The 15,432-nt window shown below is 32.9% G+C and overlaps 1 protein-coding gene across 9 annotated transcripts; it reads right to left on the bottom strand.

The window, feature by feature from the left end:
- Window positions 1-1,078: 1,078 nt before the first annotated feature.
- LOC112008909 (disease resistance protein RUN1) lies at window positions 1,079-14,516 on the bottom strand. 9 transcript variants are annotated; one of them, XR_010628511.1, is made up of 9 exons: window positions 14,200-14,512; window positions 12,677-12,888; window positions 11,981-12,500; window positions 6,081-7,170; window positions 5,676-5,951; window positions 5,036-5,566; window positions 2,250-4,378; window positions 2,018-2,107; window positions 1,079-1,495 (listed from the first exon to the last, which is right to left on the bottom strand). XR_010628511.1 is itself a non-coding variant. In XM_065772138.1 (7 exons), the coding sequence occupies exons 3-6, from the start codon at window positions 12,469-12,471 to the stop codon at window positions 5,042-5,044; spliced, it is 2,382 nt and encodes a 793-aa protein (XP_065628210.1). In that variant the 5' UTR covers window positions 12,472-12,500; window positions 12,677-12,888; window positions 14,200-14,512; the 3' UTR covers window positions 4,425-4,513; window positions 5,036-5,041. The 9 variants fall into 9 exon arrangements, 2 of the variants coding, with proteins under 2 accessions (XP_065628210.1, XP_065628209.1); XR_010628512.1 differs by having other exon boundaries at window positions 2,018-2,081; XR_010628508.1 differs by having other exon boundaries at window positions 2,018-2,677; window positions 3,916-4,378.
- Window positions 14,517-15,432: the final 916 nt, after the last annotated feature.

The following is a 15,432-nucleotide window of genomic DNA, read 5'->3' as shown; positions in this document are numbered from 1 at the left end:
CATTGTCCAAATGGTAGGTAGTGAAAATTGGGATATTTTGAGTGATGAAAAATGGGTGATGAATGATAAAAACTGAGTAACAAAAATTGAGTGATGAAAAAAAAACTAACCAAACAAGCTCTTATCAATTAGAACCCCTTATGGTTAATACCAAGATAATCTAGTATTTCTACATGATTTTATTGGATTATTTCATTGTTTTCTATAATCATGATCATGTTAGAGCCAAGACTTGTTAATGATAATGTAGTGTTTCCAGTAAAGTCAAAAACTTAATTATATGAACGAAGTAGGTTTAAACTACGACTGAAAATTATTCAACTACATAAGATAGGAATTTATTTTTTAAAAAGTTCGTGGGTAGACTAACAAAAGGTCTGGCTTGGTGATCAATAATGGGTCCCACAAAAAGGTTGAAATATTTGAGTGATGTGAAGCGAAAACATTGTCCAAACAGTAGGTAGTGAAAATTGAGATATTTTAAGTGATGAGAAATGAGTGATGAATGATAAAAACTGAGTGACAAAAATTGAGTGATGAAAAAAAATATAACCAAACAAGGTCTTATCAATTAGAACCCCTTATGGTTAATACCAAGATAATCTAGTATTTCTACATGATTTTATTGGATTATTTCATTGTTTTCTATAATCATGATCATGTTAGAGCCAAGACTTGTTCATGATAATGTAGTGTTTCCAGCAAAGTCAAACTTAATTATATGAACGAAGTAGGTTTAAACTACGACTGAAAATTATTCAACTACATAAGATAAGAATTTATTTTTAAAAAAGTTAGATAATCTTGAGAGACTAACATGACATCTGGGAGCAAAGTTCTAAAAGATTCATGGGACTAATTCTCTCCAAACAACTTTAGAATTTTTTTTTTTAAACAGATTTGAACATGACTAATTTTCGTAGTTTAATATAGTTTATGTGAAGACATTACTGGGGAGAGGGGAGTGGGAATTCATTTGTTTTATGTGAAGACATGGTTAACGAACAAAAATCTGTTGGTCAGATTCTTTGTCCATCAAAAGTACTCAATTCATATGAACAAACATTTTGCTAGTACATTGATAAAAAAGAACAAAAAGGAGCATTAGAATAAATGTAATGGTTACTATCCAAGCTAATGTTCTTACAGAAGTTAGGAACAATGATTACTAGGGATTGAGGCTATGCCAGAAGACGTCTATCTACCATCTCTTTGTTACTTCTAAGAGAGAAATCCCAAAGCTTGCAGACATGCAGCAGTTTCAACAATCCTTCACACAAAGACAAAACAGCTGCTTTCATAACAGCCCAGTTGAAACAACCAACCATGACCATGCACCTATCTCTATTTTTACAAACAAAATTGAATCCCCTCCCCATTTCATTTTGCTACCCTTGCAGTCAACCTCCAGCAGGATTGGTTGCCATTTGGAAGACTATAAACATTTGGACTTATTTTTGTCGAGGCTTTTCTTTATTCTGAACTGTTAGCTACCCTGCACATAGAAATCAAACTTTTACTATACATGACCACATTAGTGGCAGTGAAAGCATCTCCCTTCAAAATTTCCATGTTCCTACTATAAGTCCAAATAGACCATAAAATAGAGACACGCTGCAGTGAGAAGTATTTTAAGTTTCTAAATTGCCATTGATATCCTTCAGCCAGCACTTGATCCATGCCTGAATCAACTAAGGCTGAAAGGAATCAGTTCTAACGGACATATCTAACCAAACCAGATTTCTAGATGAAATGAAGAAACAAGAAAGCCTTTTAATAGTTTCAAACAAATAAAACCCCATTTTCATACTTTAAATAAAGCAGACCAAATTATACGTAAAGAGCAACAAGGGAAAATATAAGAACTAGAATTCTAGTTTTTTCATTTTGAATTACTTGTCAATTTGTCATGCCTTTTCTTACCAATCAGCTTGTGCTTATGGACTTCTAAAATGAGGACAACCCATAAGCATAATTTTTAATGGAAACATGGGATAAAACAATAAATTAATAATACCTTTGGCAGTAAAAGCTTTCCAGATTTGATCTTTACTTGCTTTCCAGCACATGATTTCTACTGCCTTTAAAACACCAACAAAAACATTTTCTTGCCATTTTTTTTTTGGTACATTGAAACAAAGGAACCAAAACAGCACAAAAAGAAATATTAGAAGATTAGGAGTTCTCTGTCTGTTATCCAAGCTAATGTTCATAAAGACTTAGGGCCAAAATGTCTGTAATCTGTATACCTGTCAATCCCAAACATTTGTAAGCTGCTAAATATCCTTCACCATAGCCTCTCTATTAGGTAACTCTGCCACCTCTTTGTTGCTTCTAAGAATACTAACAGGGAGAAATCCCAAAAAAAGCTGCTGTCACATTAGAATCTTTAATGGCCCAGCTGAAACAACCAGCCTCTATTTTTGCAAAATGAAACTAGATCCCCTTTCCTTCTCTTACCCTTGCAGCTCTCATCCAACATGGTTGGTTTCCAGTTGGAACACTCTCTAAAGGTGTGGACTTGCTTATCCTGATGCTATTGAGGCTTTTCTTCGTTTTTGAACTGTTAGTTACCCTGCACATTGAAATCAAACTTTTACAATACTTTGAACACATTAGTGGCAAATAAAAGTTCTTTCTATTGAGGCTTTTCTTCGTTTTTGAACTGTTAGTTACCCTGCACATTGAAATCAAACTTTTACAATACTTTGAACACATTAGTGGCAAATAAAAGTTCTTTTTTCACTGTTGCCTTGTTACTATAAGTCCAAATAGACCATAAATTCATTGTTACCTTTTTCATGCTTGAATCAAGTAAGGCAGAATGAAATCCATTCTAATGGACAGATCAAACAACCCAGATTTCTCTACATGACAAGGGGGGAAAATCTGGCCTAAGCTTTCAGTATCTTGGACACAAAGGACATAAGTCCTCTAATGTCTTCTCAATGTTACCCTCACAAGAAGAAAATTTAAAAAAGAAAATTTAGAAGGTAATTGTAGCTTACATAACTGGATGCAATGCCCAAGGTCATCAGTTAAGGTTGTGCTAGTAAGATCAATAAAAGACCTACCAGCTTGGTTTCCACAATTTGTGGTATGCAACAGCCATTTTCCTTTTTCGACAAAATAAGACCCATATTTAGAATGAGGCTTTATGAGCTTGTGAGCAATACAAACAGGAATCAAGAAAATTCTCTTAGCATCATTTTGGCTGTTGAGTTTCCAAACTAATTCAGAATTCCCTATGAAAGTATCTTTAACTAGGACATCTGCCACAACTATCAAAGAACCTAAGCAATTTTATTGAACATCCCTTTGGAGAAATCCGATAAGACTGGAACAATATGTATATACTTGGATGTTTATAAAGGTGTATCATCAATTCAATATGAAATATAATAGGAGGAAACAAAAAAGAAAAGAAGGAAAAATCTAAGCAATAAAATGCAGAGGAAAAAGATGTCACTTTTAAATGAGATTCAAATAATATTAAGGTCTCACCCATGCCACTGCAAAAGCATCACATGGGGTGATCAAGTGTAAGATGTTTTTCCTAACATTGCAAAATAATGGTAGCACATGGTTAAGGCCATTTAGAAATATTTCTATTCAATATTATCTATTATGCAGTATTTTGTTTGGAAGAAAACAACATGAGATAGAACAATAAACTTGCCGATTTTGATGTCTACATGCTATTAAGCAGATGAATTCTTCTGCATTTAAAACACCAACAAAAAGGTATTTCTTGCCATTCTTTGTTCATTCTAGTCAAACTACTAGGAGTCTTATTGACAACTCTAATCAAACATATGGTGGGCAATCCATTAATAAATGTACACTGAAGAGACAAAGATAATGCAGCAATCAACAGAACTTGAATTAAGAAAAAATACAATGACAGTGACTTACATGTAATTGCTTAGCTCTTCACCACATTCCTTGTAATGACTTGACTCCTCACAATATCTACCATGGGCCATAAATTCAGGGACTCTTTCAAGCCCTCATAAGGAATGATACTGTTGTTGCTACACTAAACCACATTACAGTTGAGATCTTCAATGTCTTTCTTGTATACCACACGCAACCCGCATTTCTTCACCAAGCTTGATTCTTCACTCTTAATTTTAATTCCAATCTCACGGAATCCGTTTGCATTACATTCCCACAATGATTTTCTATCCTTCTCCTCATAGCCTTGAGGAAGCAAATAAAGTAGCCAAATATGATCTAATAAAGCAACCACCTTATTGTTAATGGTGTCTATTAGAGACATATCTTTTCCATTGGCTCTCAATATGCAGAAAACTGGATTGCCATGAATTTGGTGATGTGGAAGAGGACAAAATACAACACAAACAGCAATCCCAATCTAGTCATTACACAAATGAGAAAAAAGTTCCATTATATTCACTTCATCCCCCATACATTTATGGCTAAACCACTCCGGAATTTCACTTCCAGGAAAAACATCGTATCTTCCCTCAATATAGTTAGGAGGGAGTCCCTGAAACATACGAAGTATGATGCTTAGAACCATGTGTGTGTGTGTGAGAGAGAGAGAGAGAGAGACCTAAAGGGACTTTTTTATTACTGCAAAAAACATGTCAATGAATCCTTCATTGCCAGTCAGTTTGTTGCAATTTGAAAGTGAGTTTTGGCTCAAATGAAGTATTTGGTCTCAACAAATCAGGTAACATTTCCAACAAGGAGCAACCAAATCCATGAATATAACCCATATTTAAAGGAAGCTTTGGAAAGGACTAAAGACTCGTGCAATTATCCACGGCCAAAAAATTCACAATAAATAGTTGAGCGATGCTTTCCTAAAGGCAACCGAAATTATTTCCACTTAGATCTAAACATTTTAAAGAGAATAAGCAACCAATATCATTGGGGATTTCCTTGAGATTGCAATTACTTAAATTCAATTTGTTCAAAGAAGACAAACCAAATAGAAAAGACAATAGCAAGCCCATGGAATCAGAACTTCTCAACATTGAATAAAAAGGGAGGAGCTGAAACCCACCAAAAGCTATTTTTTTGAAGTTCCGATCATATCCACACTTTCATCACTCCCCAAGTTCTCAAGTTTTGAGCATCCAGAAAGATTGAGATCTTTAAGCGACTTCATGTTAAAAAAGATGCTAGGAAGAGACATAAGATTTTTGCAATCTCTTGCATTCAATGAAACAAGGCCAGTCAAATTCTCAATTGATGTGGGTAGTTTTGCAATAGCAGTGCCATCCAAGTAAAGCTCTGTTACAAGTTTCATGTTCTCCCCAAATTTTGGAATTCTTTCTAATTTTGAGCATTCAGAAAGAATAAGGATCTCAAGAGACTCCATTTCAAACTTTTTTGGAAGACTTATAAGACTTTTGCAACCTTTTAGATTAAGAAGAGTAAGCTTTTTGTGAAATCCGATTGATGGATGTATCTTACGTAAATTTATACAATCTTCAAGGACCAATTTCTCAAGAATTCGGATTCCGGTGACGTCAGGGGTTTCCAAAAAATTTAGAGACCCCTTCAATTCGATGAATTTCAACATCTCACAAGACTGTAAAAAGCCAAAAAGGCAAAAAGACACAAACCAATTTTTAGCATCTAAAAACCGTAATGGTTTAATGAAACTATTTAAAGAAAAGTTGTAGAAGGGTAACTATTACCTTTATCCCGTTCCAAAGTCTTTCAATGTTGCTATAGCACATGTGAAGTTCAATCAACTTGTTTGGTTGAAAACTTGTTGGCAAAGATTTTGAAGTGTACCCACCCCAATCAAGAAATCTTAAGTCATTAGGAAGATGTTTGAGATCATACATGAGGTGAATATTTTCAATTATGAGGAATTTCAAATAAGGCATCTTTGAAAAGGAACTAGGATCCCAATGTGCTTGTTTCAACTCAGGTAAAGTTAAGACTATGCCTTGAATTGCTTCCGTTCCCTAATAATCATGAACAAAATGGATTAGTGAATTGCGAAATGTATATCTACCAAAAGTACTTTATGTTAAACTATGTTGAATAATATAATTAATAAGGTATATTCTTGGGTTCTTTCAATAACTTCTTACCGTATTTTTTGTTAACACACTGTCAATATCTTCGTACAACCACAATCTACTACGCTCTTTAGGTTGGTCTTTCCGGCACTCATTACGGACTATATCTCGACCCATTTCTTGGAGTAAATTAGGAATCCACAGTTGATTGTCTTGATACTTAATGAGAGATTTATCATTAAGAACCCTTAATCCAATTTTGGGGTAAAGCTCAAGACAATCTAATATTGCTATAATAGTTTCTTGATTTATATAATTTAAGAAACATGCAATATGCAAGAAAATTTCCTTCTCTGTTTGTCGTAGTCCATCATAACTTATTTTAAGTATATCCATAATTTTTCTTTCAGGAAATTCTTTAAGACTATCCAATTCACTTTTCCATTCATACATACTTTTCTTGTACAAAATGGAACCCAAAACTTCAATGGCTAAAGGAAGACCATTAGCATAATCTACAAAGGCTTGACACAACTCTAGATAATCTTCAGGTGGATGCTCTTCATGAAAAGCTTTCCAATTAAAAAGACAAAGAGCTTCCTCATTACTTAATCCTTCAGCCTCATATATGTCATCTACTTCATGTGACATTAGCAAATGCACATCTCTTGTTGTTATGATAACTCTACTACCTGCGCCTAAACAACCATGCTCCGCTACTAACTTATTCAACTGGTCTAATTCATTTACATCGTCAAGAACAAGAAGAATCTTTTTGTTACGTAACCTATTCTTGATCATAAAAACTCCACCATCAACATTTCTTACTTCTCCAAGAATCAAAAGATCATTCAAAAGTGTTTGTTGTAATTGAAGTATGCCGTGTTTCTCATAAACTTCCTTGACATTAGAAATAAAGCTACATGCTTCAAATTGATTGGAAATCATGTTGTAAACAACTTTTGCTAGAGTTGTTTTACCCATTCCTCCCATCCCCCAAATTCCTATAAGGCGAACATCATTTGACTCTATAGCTAAATGTGACATTAATTTCTCAGCTCTGGAAGATATTCCTATTAGTTCCTTGTCATCTCTGAAATGTGTCTTGCTTAGTGTATTTAATATCACTTTTACAACGTCTTCAATAACTTCTGCCTCAGACCTGCAGTGAAGAGAGAATAATAAGCAGTGAGTTTTAACCTTCCATGAAGGGACCCAAAGTAGAAACTTTTGTAGGTATATAGCATTTTAGTTGATTAAAACTGAAATCCCAACAAATAAATGTATATACAACCTATAATATAAAATCTGAATGTATCATTTAATTTAGTTTCATTCCTTAAGAAACTTGGGTTTAATTTGAGACATATACAATATATACTCTATATTAAAATATGAATACTAGCTAGATTAAAATAAAATTAATGTAATTTCATGCTACCTATGTTTCCATGTTCAGGTGGGTTTTTAATCAATAAGTTTTCGACCAGGATAGTATAAGTAAGTAGCAACACCAGGATTTTTTCCCCTTCTGTTAACCAAAAAGAATTTCAAAATAAAAAAAATAACAATATTTGAAATGCAAGGTTTGCTTTTATAGCACAATATGTTATCTTAAAACAAAAGTTACTTGGAGTTCCATGTAGCTTATTGGTAAAAAAATTTATCGTCGAATAAAAAATTTAGAGTTCGATCTCCATTTATCCCAAAAACCAATTGATATCTTAGTTTAATGATAAAAAAAAAAAAAAAAAAAAATCATTAGAAACAAACGTCATATGTTAAAACTATATAAAGATAAATAAATAATAGTTTAACATGATTACTTATTTGAATTTTATTGGGATAGAATAAAATGTATTATTTGTCAACAAGAATAATTTTATGTTTTTCTTTCACCAAAGAATAGGTATTAAATTTTTATATATAAGCAGCACTGCGAAGAGTTTGAACATATAATTTCTGGTGAATTTGAGAATTAAATGACAAATTTTTTTCTAATTTGTCTAGCATGTTATTGACTTATTGTAAGAATACCTTTCGCTGAAATGATAACTTGTATCACTTTATCTTTATAACAGTTGGAAGTGCAGTTATTTTTTTCTCATAATTGTTAGTGAGACTTTTTGTGAGTAATGCAATATTCATAATATTTTTACCATAAATTAATTCTAAGTGGGAAATTATTACCAATGCCTATTTGCGCCCACCACTAAAATAAGGCAACAAGTTACAACTTGTTATGAATGCTATAAGCATATGGATAATAATTGTTGTATTGAGATTTAATTAGTTAGTTAGTTACAATCTCAAGCATGTTAATAACATTCAATACATGTTAGAATTATTAATGCACATGGGGAATAATAGAACCAATAGGATGAGGCCATGTGGGCCAATGAGATTAGAATTAATCTCTTATAAATACATGATTATAATTCAACATTAAATATCAATGAAGAATTAATCAATTCCTTAGTGCATTTCTCTCTCTCTCTCTCTCTCTCTCTCTCTCTCTCTCTATATATATATATATATATAAAGTGTAACTACCTCGAATTAAGTCAATTTCTCTACAATTCATATCAATCCCCCTATAATTCCTATCAACTCCCATTAGGAACCACTAGACTTTTAACATATGGTATCAAAGCCGTCGATCTTGATACGGACGAATGTGACCGAAGAGAACTTTGGAAAGAATTACGGAAAATGGTGAACAAAGTTTCAAAGAATGTCAAGACTTTGTATGAATCTCACAATGCTGTTTTAGAGAAGGTCATGGCCTTGGCTGAATCTAACAGGGCCATGAATGAAAAGCTCTCAAGATTGCAAGAGGGTCTCGAGAACATGACGGAAGAGAAGTTACAATCTCTTGATTCAATAAAACTCGAAAAACAAATCAAGTTCCAAAAATCTACCGCTGTTGTTGCAAGCCAGGATGTTGATTTTTGTGTCAAAGTGGATGGTGATATACATGTACATGCTGCCCTTGAAGTTTAGTTCAAAGAACCAACAAAGAAGGTGATGATGATCTTCTAAGAACCAATTCTCGATGCACCAATGGAGGATTCCATTCAAGAGTCTATGATTCAAGAATTGGCAATCCAAGTGTCTGTGATCCAAGAATCCATGATGCTTGAGGTCTTTAGGATACAAGAACATTCCAAGGTTCAAAGAACCAATGAGACCTTGAAGATTGAAGAAACATTGAAGGCTCAAGAATTCGAGCAAAGTTTGAAGATCTACGAAGAAGAAACCTTCATGTGCACGGGACCGCTTGTCAAAGAGAAATGCATGAATATGCAAAATGTCACTAAGGTATTGGTCCATTGGAAGATCTCCTTTGATGTAAATGCTATTTCACAACACCACTTTGTGGGCAAGGTGTTTTCAAGGAGAGGAAAATGTTAGTAATGCTATAAGCATATGGATAATAATTGTTGTATTAAGATTTAGTTAGTTAGTTACAATTCCAAACGCGTTAATCACATTTAACATATGTTGGAATTATTTATGTACATTGGAAATAATAGAACAAATAGGATAAGGCCATGTTAGCCAATGAGATTAGAGCTAGTCTCCTATAAATACATGATTGTGATTCAACATTAGATATTAATGAAGAATTAACCAATTTCTTAGTGCATTAATGCATTTCTATCTCTCTTAATCTCTCTCTTTCTCTATGAACGGTGACTACTTCGAATTAAGTCAATTTCCCTACAATTCTCATCAATCCCCCTATAATTCCTATTCATCCTCATTAGGAACCACTGAATTTCTAACACAACTTATTATCTAAAATTTATTGTGAAATTATTGTTATGGATGTAGTATGTTGTTGTGGATGTAGCCTTTCATTTTTTTTAATTTGTTAGTGTTGCCCATGAATGTAAGCATAGAGTTTGTCAAACTATGTTAACATTTGTGTCTAGTATTGCTTTCCTTTTTCTAGAGCGGCCACAATAATTTGTAATCGCTTGAGCTACTGTAAATTTCAAATTAATGACGCCATAAAAACAATTGTACATGAAGCAAGTATTTTGGTTGATCTTTCATGGTTAATCTTTTCAGGACTCCACAAAGTCCAAGTGCATCTCAAACTATTGATGCATAAAATATGTTCTATTTTATATGTACTATTGGTGCGCACTAGTAGAAGTTCATTAAAAGTTATAAATGTTATCAAAGAAACTATTTCATTTATATGTTAAAAAGTTTTGTAGTTCAATTAGCACCTCTTAATATTTTTAATAGGGATGTTTACAGTTCAAAATAATATTCAGATCTCCTCTCCCATAAATATTTCACTTTTATCATTAAAAATTGAATAATAAAATAGGTAATAGAAATAAAATGAAAAGTAATTTAAGTTACATTTTGATAATTGATTATTCAAGACTAAGTCTACTACATAACTTAAAAACTATGATAGATGATTAATGTAACTTGAAAATTATATATATATATATATATAAAATAAAAAAGTAACTAGAAATTCTTTAACTTTTAAAGTAATTTAAGCTCTTATGTAGTGAACCACAAATACAGCGTGTATAACACAACTTTTTATTTATTTTATAAATCTTAGTGGCTATTTTCTTTTTAAAAAAAAGAAATTTTATTTGTCTAAATTAAGGCTCTCACCACTATGTTTGTAATTTTACATAATTCAATTTTCAGGCTCTTTTTAAAATAGAATTTTATTTTGCCTCATTATAATTATGGTCTTTAATTTTATTGCTACTTTATTTGTAATTGTTAGGTTTTACATGTAGAACTTTATTTTGCCTAATTATAATTATGGTCTTTAATTTTATTGCTACTTTATTTGTAATTGTTAGGTTTTTACATTTGTGTTGGCTCCTGTGTTAAGTTTAAAAAAGTGTTAAGAGAGGATTGTATTTAAATAGTTTTCTTAATATCAAGCCAAGGAGTAACATCAAAGAAATCAAGTTTGAGAAGACTCGTTCGAGCAAACTTCATACAAAAAGTTTTACGAACTCTCGCTTGACATTCTATTGACCCAAACTTACATAAGTTCGCTCAATTGTGATTTCAATAAGAAGTTAACTTTCTTTTCTAGTCTAACAACTTAAAATTTTCAATGTTACTTCCTGACTTGATACTGGGCAAACTATTTAAAGAGAGCCTTCTTTCATTAATTGAGCCTAAATAAAAATATCCCTCCCTAAGCTTTTACAATCTTGAGCTTAATTAATTTGATTTATTGCAAAACCACAAAGTTGTTAACCAAACTAGTGTGTTCATTAGTTTTTCCATCCAAAAAGTTCTTTAGACTTTAGAGCATCAATGTTCTGATAATTTGAAACAAGCTCGCTTGTTGAATTGGCTGGTTTGTTTATTTTTTTTATTTATTATTTTTTAACCAAATCTGTGTACACTTTACCGTTTTCATTGCTTTTAGATTTTGGTGATACTTGTAGTGGCTGTACAATAGATCAAATTTTTAACTCTGAACTTTTATGAAATTTGGTTACGGTCAATATGTTAATCCATTGTTCACGCTATTGGGTTCCAAATCATATTTTTAGTAATTATGTTTGGTATTATTCTAAAAAATTTATAATTTAAAAAAAAAAAAAAAAAAAAAAAAAAAAAAAAAAAACCCTCTCTATCATTCTTATTTTTTCTCCCACTTTCCAACACTTGAGATTTAGTCTGAATCTTCTTATTTAACAATTTTAACCTTATTATATTCTATACTTAAAATTCTATCCTTTTATTTCAAACTATGTAATGAGGTATTTCTTGGGAAAGTAAAGGATGAAACCATCGAATCTTACTCTGTTTATACTTTATAGTAATATAAATTTCCTATCATGTATTGTGAGGATGGATTTAACACAAAATGTATTATAGTAAAAATATTGTATTGTTGATGTGTAATTCATGGTATATATAGCAAAAGTCATTTGAAACATTCCAAAATTTTAAAATTCCATTACCTATCTTGTAAATGCCATCCAGAGAGATTGGCCACTTCACTCAAAGTAGCCCTCCAAGTTTGCACCTTTTCCAAGTCCTTGAAACATTCTTCATGCTTAGCAAAGGCTTGTGCAAAAGTTCTATTCTGTTTGCGTACATCAAATGGATCCACTTTATAAAATATAGGTAGAACTATCATTCCCGTCACTTTCATACATTGAATGATCTTTGCAAGTTCATCTAAGCACCATGTCGAAGATGCATAGTTTTCTGAGAGAATAATAATAGAAATTCTCGATTCTTCTATTGCTTTCAAGAGAATAGATTTTTCTCTCTCAAGCCTTTCATTATCTCTAAAGGTGAAAATACCTGAGCGTTGCAAAGCAGCATATAGATGGTCTGTAAAATTATTGCGTGTGTCCATGCCATTGAAACTAAGGAAAACGTCATATATCCACTGTCTTGAAGAAGAAGATGATGATGTCCACGGTGAAGCTCCTTGGGTACTCATTGAAGCCAATAGAAATATGTTCGTAAATTCTTGAACCACAGTAAGGACAAAAAAATAAAAAAATAAAAAAAAAATAGTTAAAAAACAATTTGAAGGATGTGTGTAGAAAGTAAAATAACGAGGGAAGAAGAATATGATTTAACGTGGATTTTTTGGGAAAAGAGATATAAAAGAGATAAGATGTGTTTGAAAGGTGAAAACTTACAGATTTATGGAATTGCAGCAGTAGGTGTAAAGCTCAAAAGCAGCTTAAAACAACGCGGCCATCTTCAACCTTTTCTTTTTCCCTTACTAACTGAACTGGATGTTCTTGAAAGCAAGTATTTATTTCCCACTAACAAGTAACAATTAAACCCCTTTTCATTTTCCTTTAAACAAAGTAGGTGCGCAAGTGGTCCTTTTCTTCCAAGAATCTTCCTGGCAAAGCAACAATCAAAATTATTTTTAAATGTAATGATTCTTTTAATATAAATATACACACAGGGGATAAACTCACTTATTTTTAACTGAAATGATATTCTCCATGTAATTGGTTCATTAAAGGGCTGATCATTCACATCCTCTAACTGTTTCGGTTAAATCAACAAATTCTTTATATTTTTTTAATTTTTTGTCAAAAGCATTGTACCTCAACTTAACATTTTTTGATAGGATTTGGCTTACGTCAAGTATTTTTAACTGAAATCTCATTTTTTTAATGAGAAATTGTTACATCACCCACACACTAAATGAAATGTAAAGATTAAAACCTACTACCACTTACCATTGTTATTTAAAATAAGAGAAGATATCCTGTTAAAAAAAATACTAGAAATAAGCCAGACCAATGATAAATATTTTCAATTAAAATATTAATGATTTAAATCCTTTCTCCGCTAATAATTGATTTATGAAAAGAAAAATTAAAAAGAAATCATTTTTCATCCCCGTTGCCCTCTCCTTCTAGGCATCTCCCAAGTCAAAAGCAAAACCGAAAGTTATCATATTGATTGAAAAAATAATAATAATACTAAATAAGACCTACGAATCTTTTGGTAAAAGTAGGGTATACAAATGGCCATTCCTCTCTTCCTTCCTCCACACATCCTGAATAGAATCAGGGAAGGAGTTCTTATTATTATAACATACAACTAAGGATCTGAGAGGAGCAACAAATTTAACTAAAGCATTTGCTTCCCTGAAAATAAGAGCCGGGAGAAAATAACATTCATAGAAAGAAGCTTTGACATCATTTATACAGTGTTTTACGAATTCAAACCCCCCCCCCCTTTGTTTTTTGACAATAGGAACCAGATCAAGCATGAGGATCAATCCCAAAACCCCCTTTCTTGTTTTTTGAACTTTAAAATGTCAACAACTTAAGTGTGTCCAGCAAATAGACTCTAAATTAGTGTTGCTACTCCCTTACTCTTAGGACAAGAATGCAGGCAAGTTCAATGTCCTAATGACCCTAGTGGCCACCATCTGTTTCAAAGGAATATATCGTAGCATACCTTGATAAATCTTGAACCACTAAGTAGTTCCATTGCAATTTCAAATTGAAGTAAACTAAATTAGAGGAGCAAAACAAAATTTGTTGTGGATATTTTATTTCGAGGGAAGTAGAAGACATGGATGTGTGCAAGAAAAGTAATAACTTACAAATTTGGAGAATTGCAGAACTTTTGTTGTTGTGAAGCTCTATAAGAGCATCCACAGCAGTAGATGAAGAAGACAGAGACAACTCACCTGAAGGCGAGTCGGGTCGGAGGCGTGGATCGGCGGCGGATCGGAGGCGTGGGTCTGAGGCGTGGATCGGCGGCTTGGGGCTTGGGTCGGCTTGGGAGTTCGACGAAGTGGGTCAGCTGGTGGGTCAGTGACGTCAAGCTTCGGTGGGCCGGTGACGCTGAGGATCGAGTCGGGCCGGCGGCGGTGAGACAGAGAGGTGAGAGTTTGAGAGAGTGAGTTTGAGAGAAGGTTTTGAGTGAAGGTGAGACAGAGAGGTGAGAGTTTGAGAATGAGAGAGTGAGTTTAAGAGAAGGTTTTGTCTTCAGAGAGGCTTTGCACGGTTAGGTTTATTCAGAATAGAGACAATTCATCGTGATCTGTCACGCATAACCCATTCAGCAAAAAAAAAAAAGAATAGAGACAAGTCATCGTGATCTGTCACGCAAAACCACAAAACGTCAAACCCATGTAAATCAATTCTAAAGTTTCTAACATTTTTCTCAGATCATAGCAGGTGGGCTGGATATGTGTCACTGGGTCTACACCGAATAGGCCCACCAAAGTGGCACATGGGATGAACTTACGCAGGTAATTTACTCCTCCTTAAGAAATGAAAAGAGAAGAAAGAGTAAGTTCCTTTTAAAAAAAAAAACTTTTTATTACTTTGAGGATAAGTACCTTAGTGGAAGTTTGACGACAATTACACACTTAACGCTGCATTGAGGAAAAGAGAATAAAGATGCACTTCTTGGTAGGCAATTGTAAGCCCTGTTTATATTGCTTTTTAGCAAATTATAAAGTTTTATTCTAATCGCTTTCTTTATGTCTATTTAAAATAGAGATGATATTATGATGTGTCACGCATAAATGCTTATTAGTGAAATCTGCAAACTCATCCTCTAATTAATTTTGTTTAAGTAGTGTGTAAATTAGCTGAAGAAAGGGCACAAGCAGTACATAATTAATTACTCAAAAGCAGCTTGATATTAGGAGTGTGCAAAAAACTCACTGACCCGCCAAATCCGACTCGCCAGGTTGGGTCGGTTTTTAAGGATTGGTGGGTTAGGTTGGGTTACAAAAAAAAAAATTTTATAGCGGGTCGGGTTGGGTTTAGGTTATAAAATTACAAACCCGCCAAACCCAACCCGACCCACCCATATTTAATATATATTTAAAATATATTTTATATTTAATAATTTTTTTTAAATCAACTATAGGGCACTATATATATATATATATATATTATATTTAATA

Source organism: Quercus suber, unplaced genomic scaffold (genome assembly GCF_002906115.3).
Source record: "Quercus suber isolate HL8 unplaced genomic scaffold, Cork oak 2.0 scaffold_54, whole genome shotgun sequence".
In the NCBI taxonomy this organism is placed as follows: domain Eukaryota; kingdom Viridiplantae; phylum Streptophyta; class Magnoliopsida; order Fagales; family Fagaceae; genus Quercus; species Quercus suber.
This window is presented reverse-complemented; position numbering and strand designations above follow the sequence as displayed.

Excerpts from the sequence above, each read along its gene's own strand:
- LOC112008909 (XM_065772138.1), bottom strand. The coding sequence starts at position 12,471 with ATGAGTACCCAAGGAGCTTCACCGTGGACATCATCATCTTCTTCTTCA. Across the intron at positions 5,952-6,080 it reads GTGTGTTAACAAAAAATACG|GGAACGGAAGCAATTCAAGG; the intron begins GTAAGAAGTTAT and ends CATGATTATTAG. Across the intron at positions 5,567-5,675 it reads GACTTTGGAACGGGATAAAG|TCTTGTGAGATGTTGAAATT; the intron begins GTAATAGTTACC and ends GGCTTTTTACAG.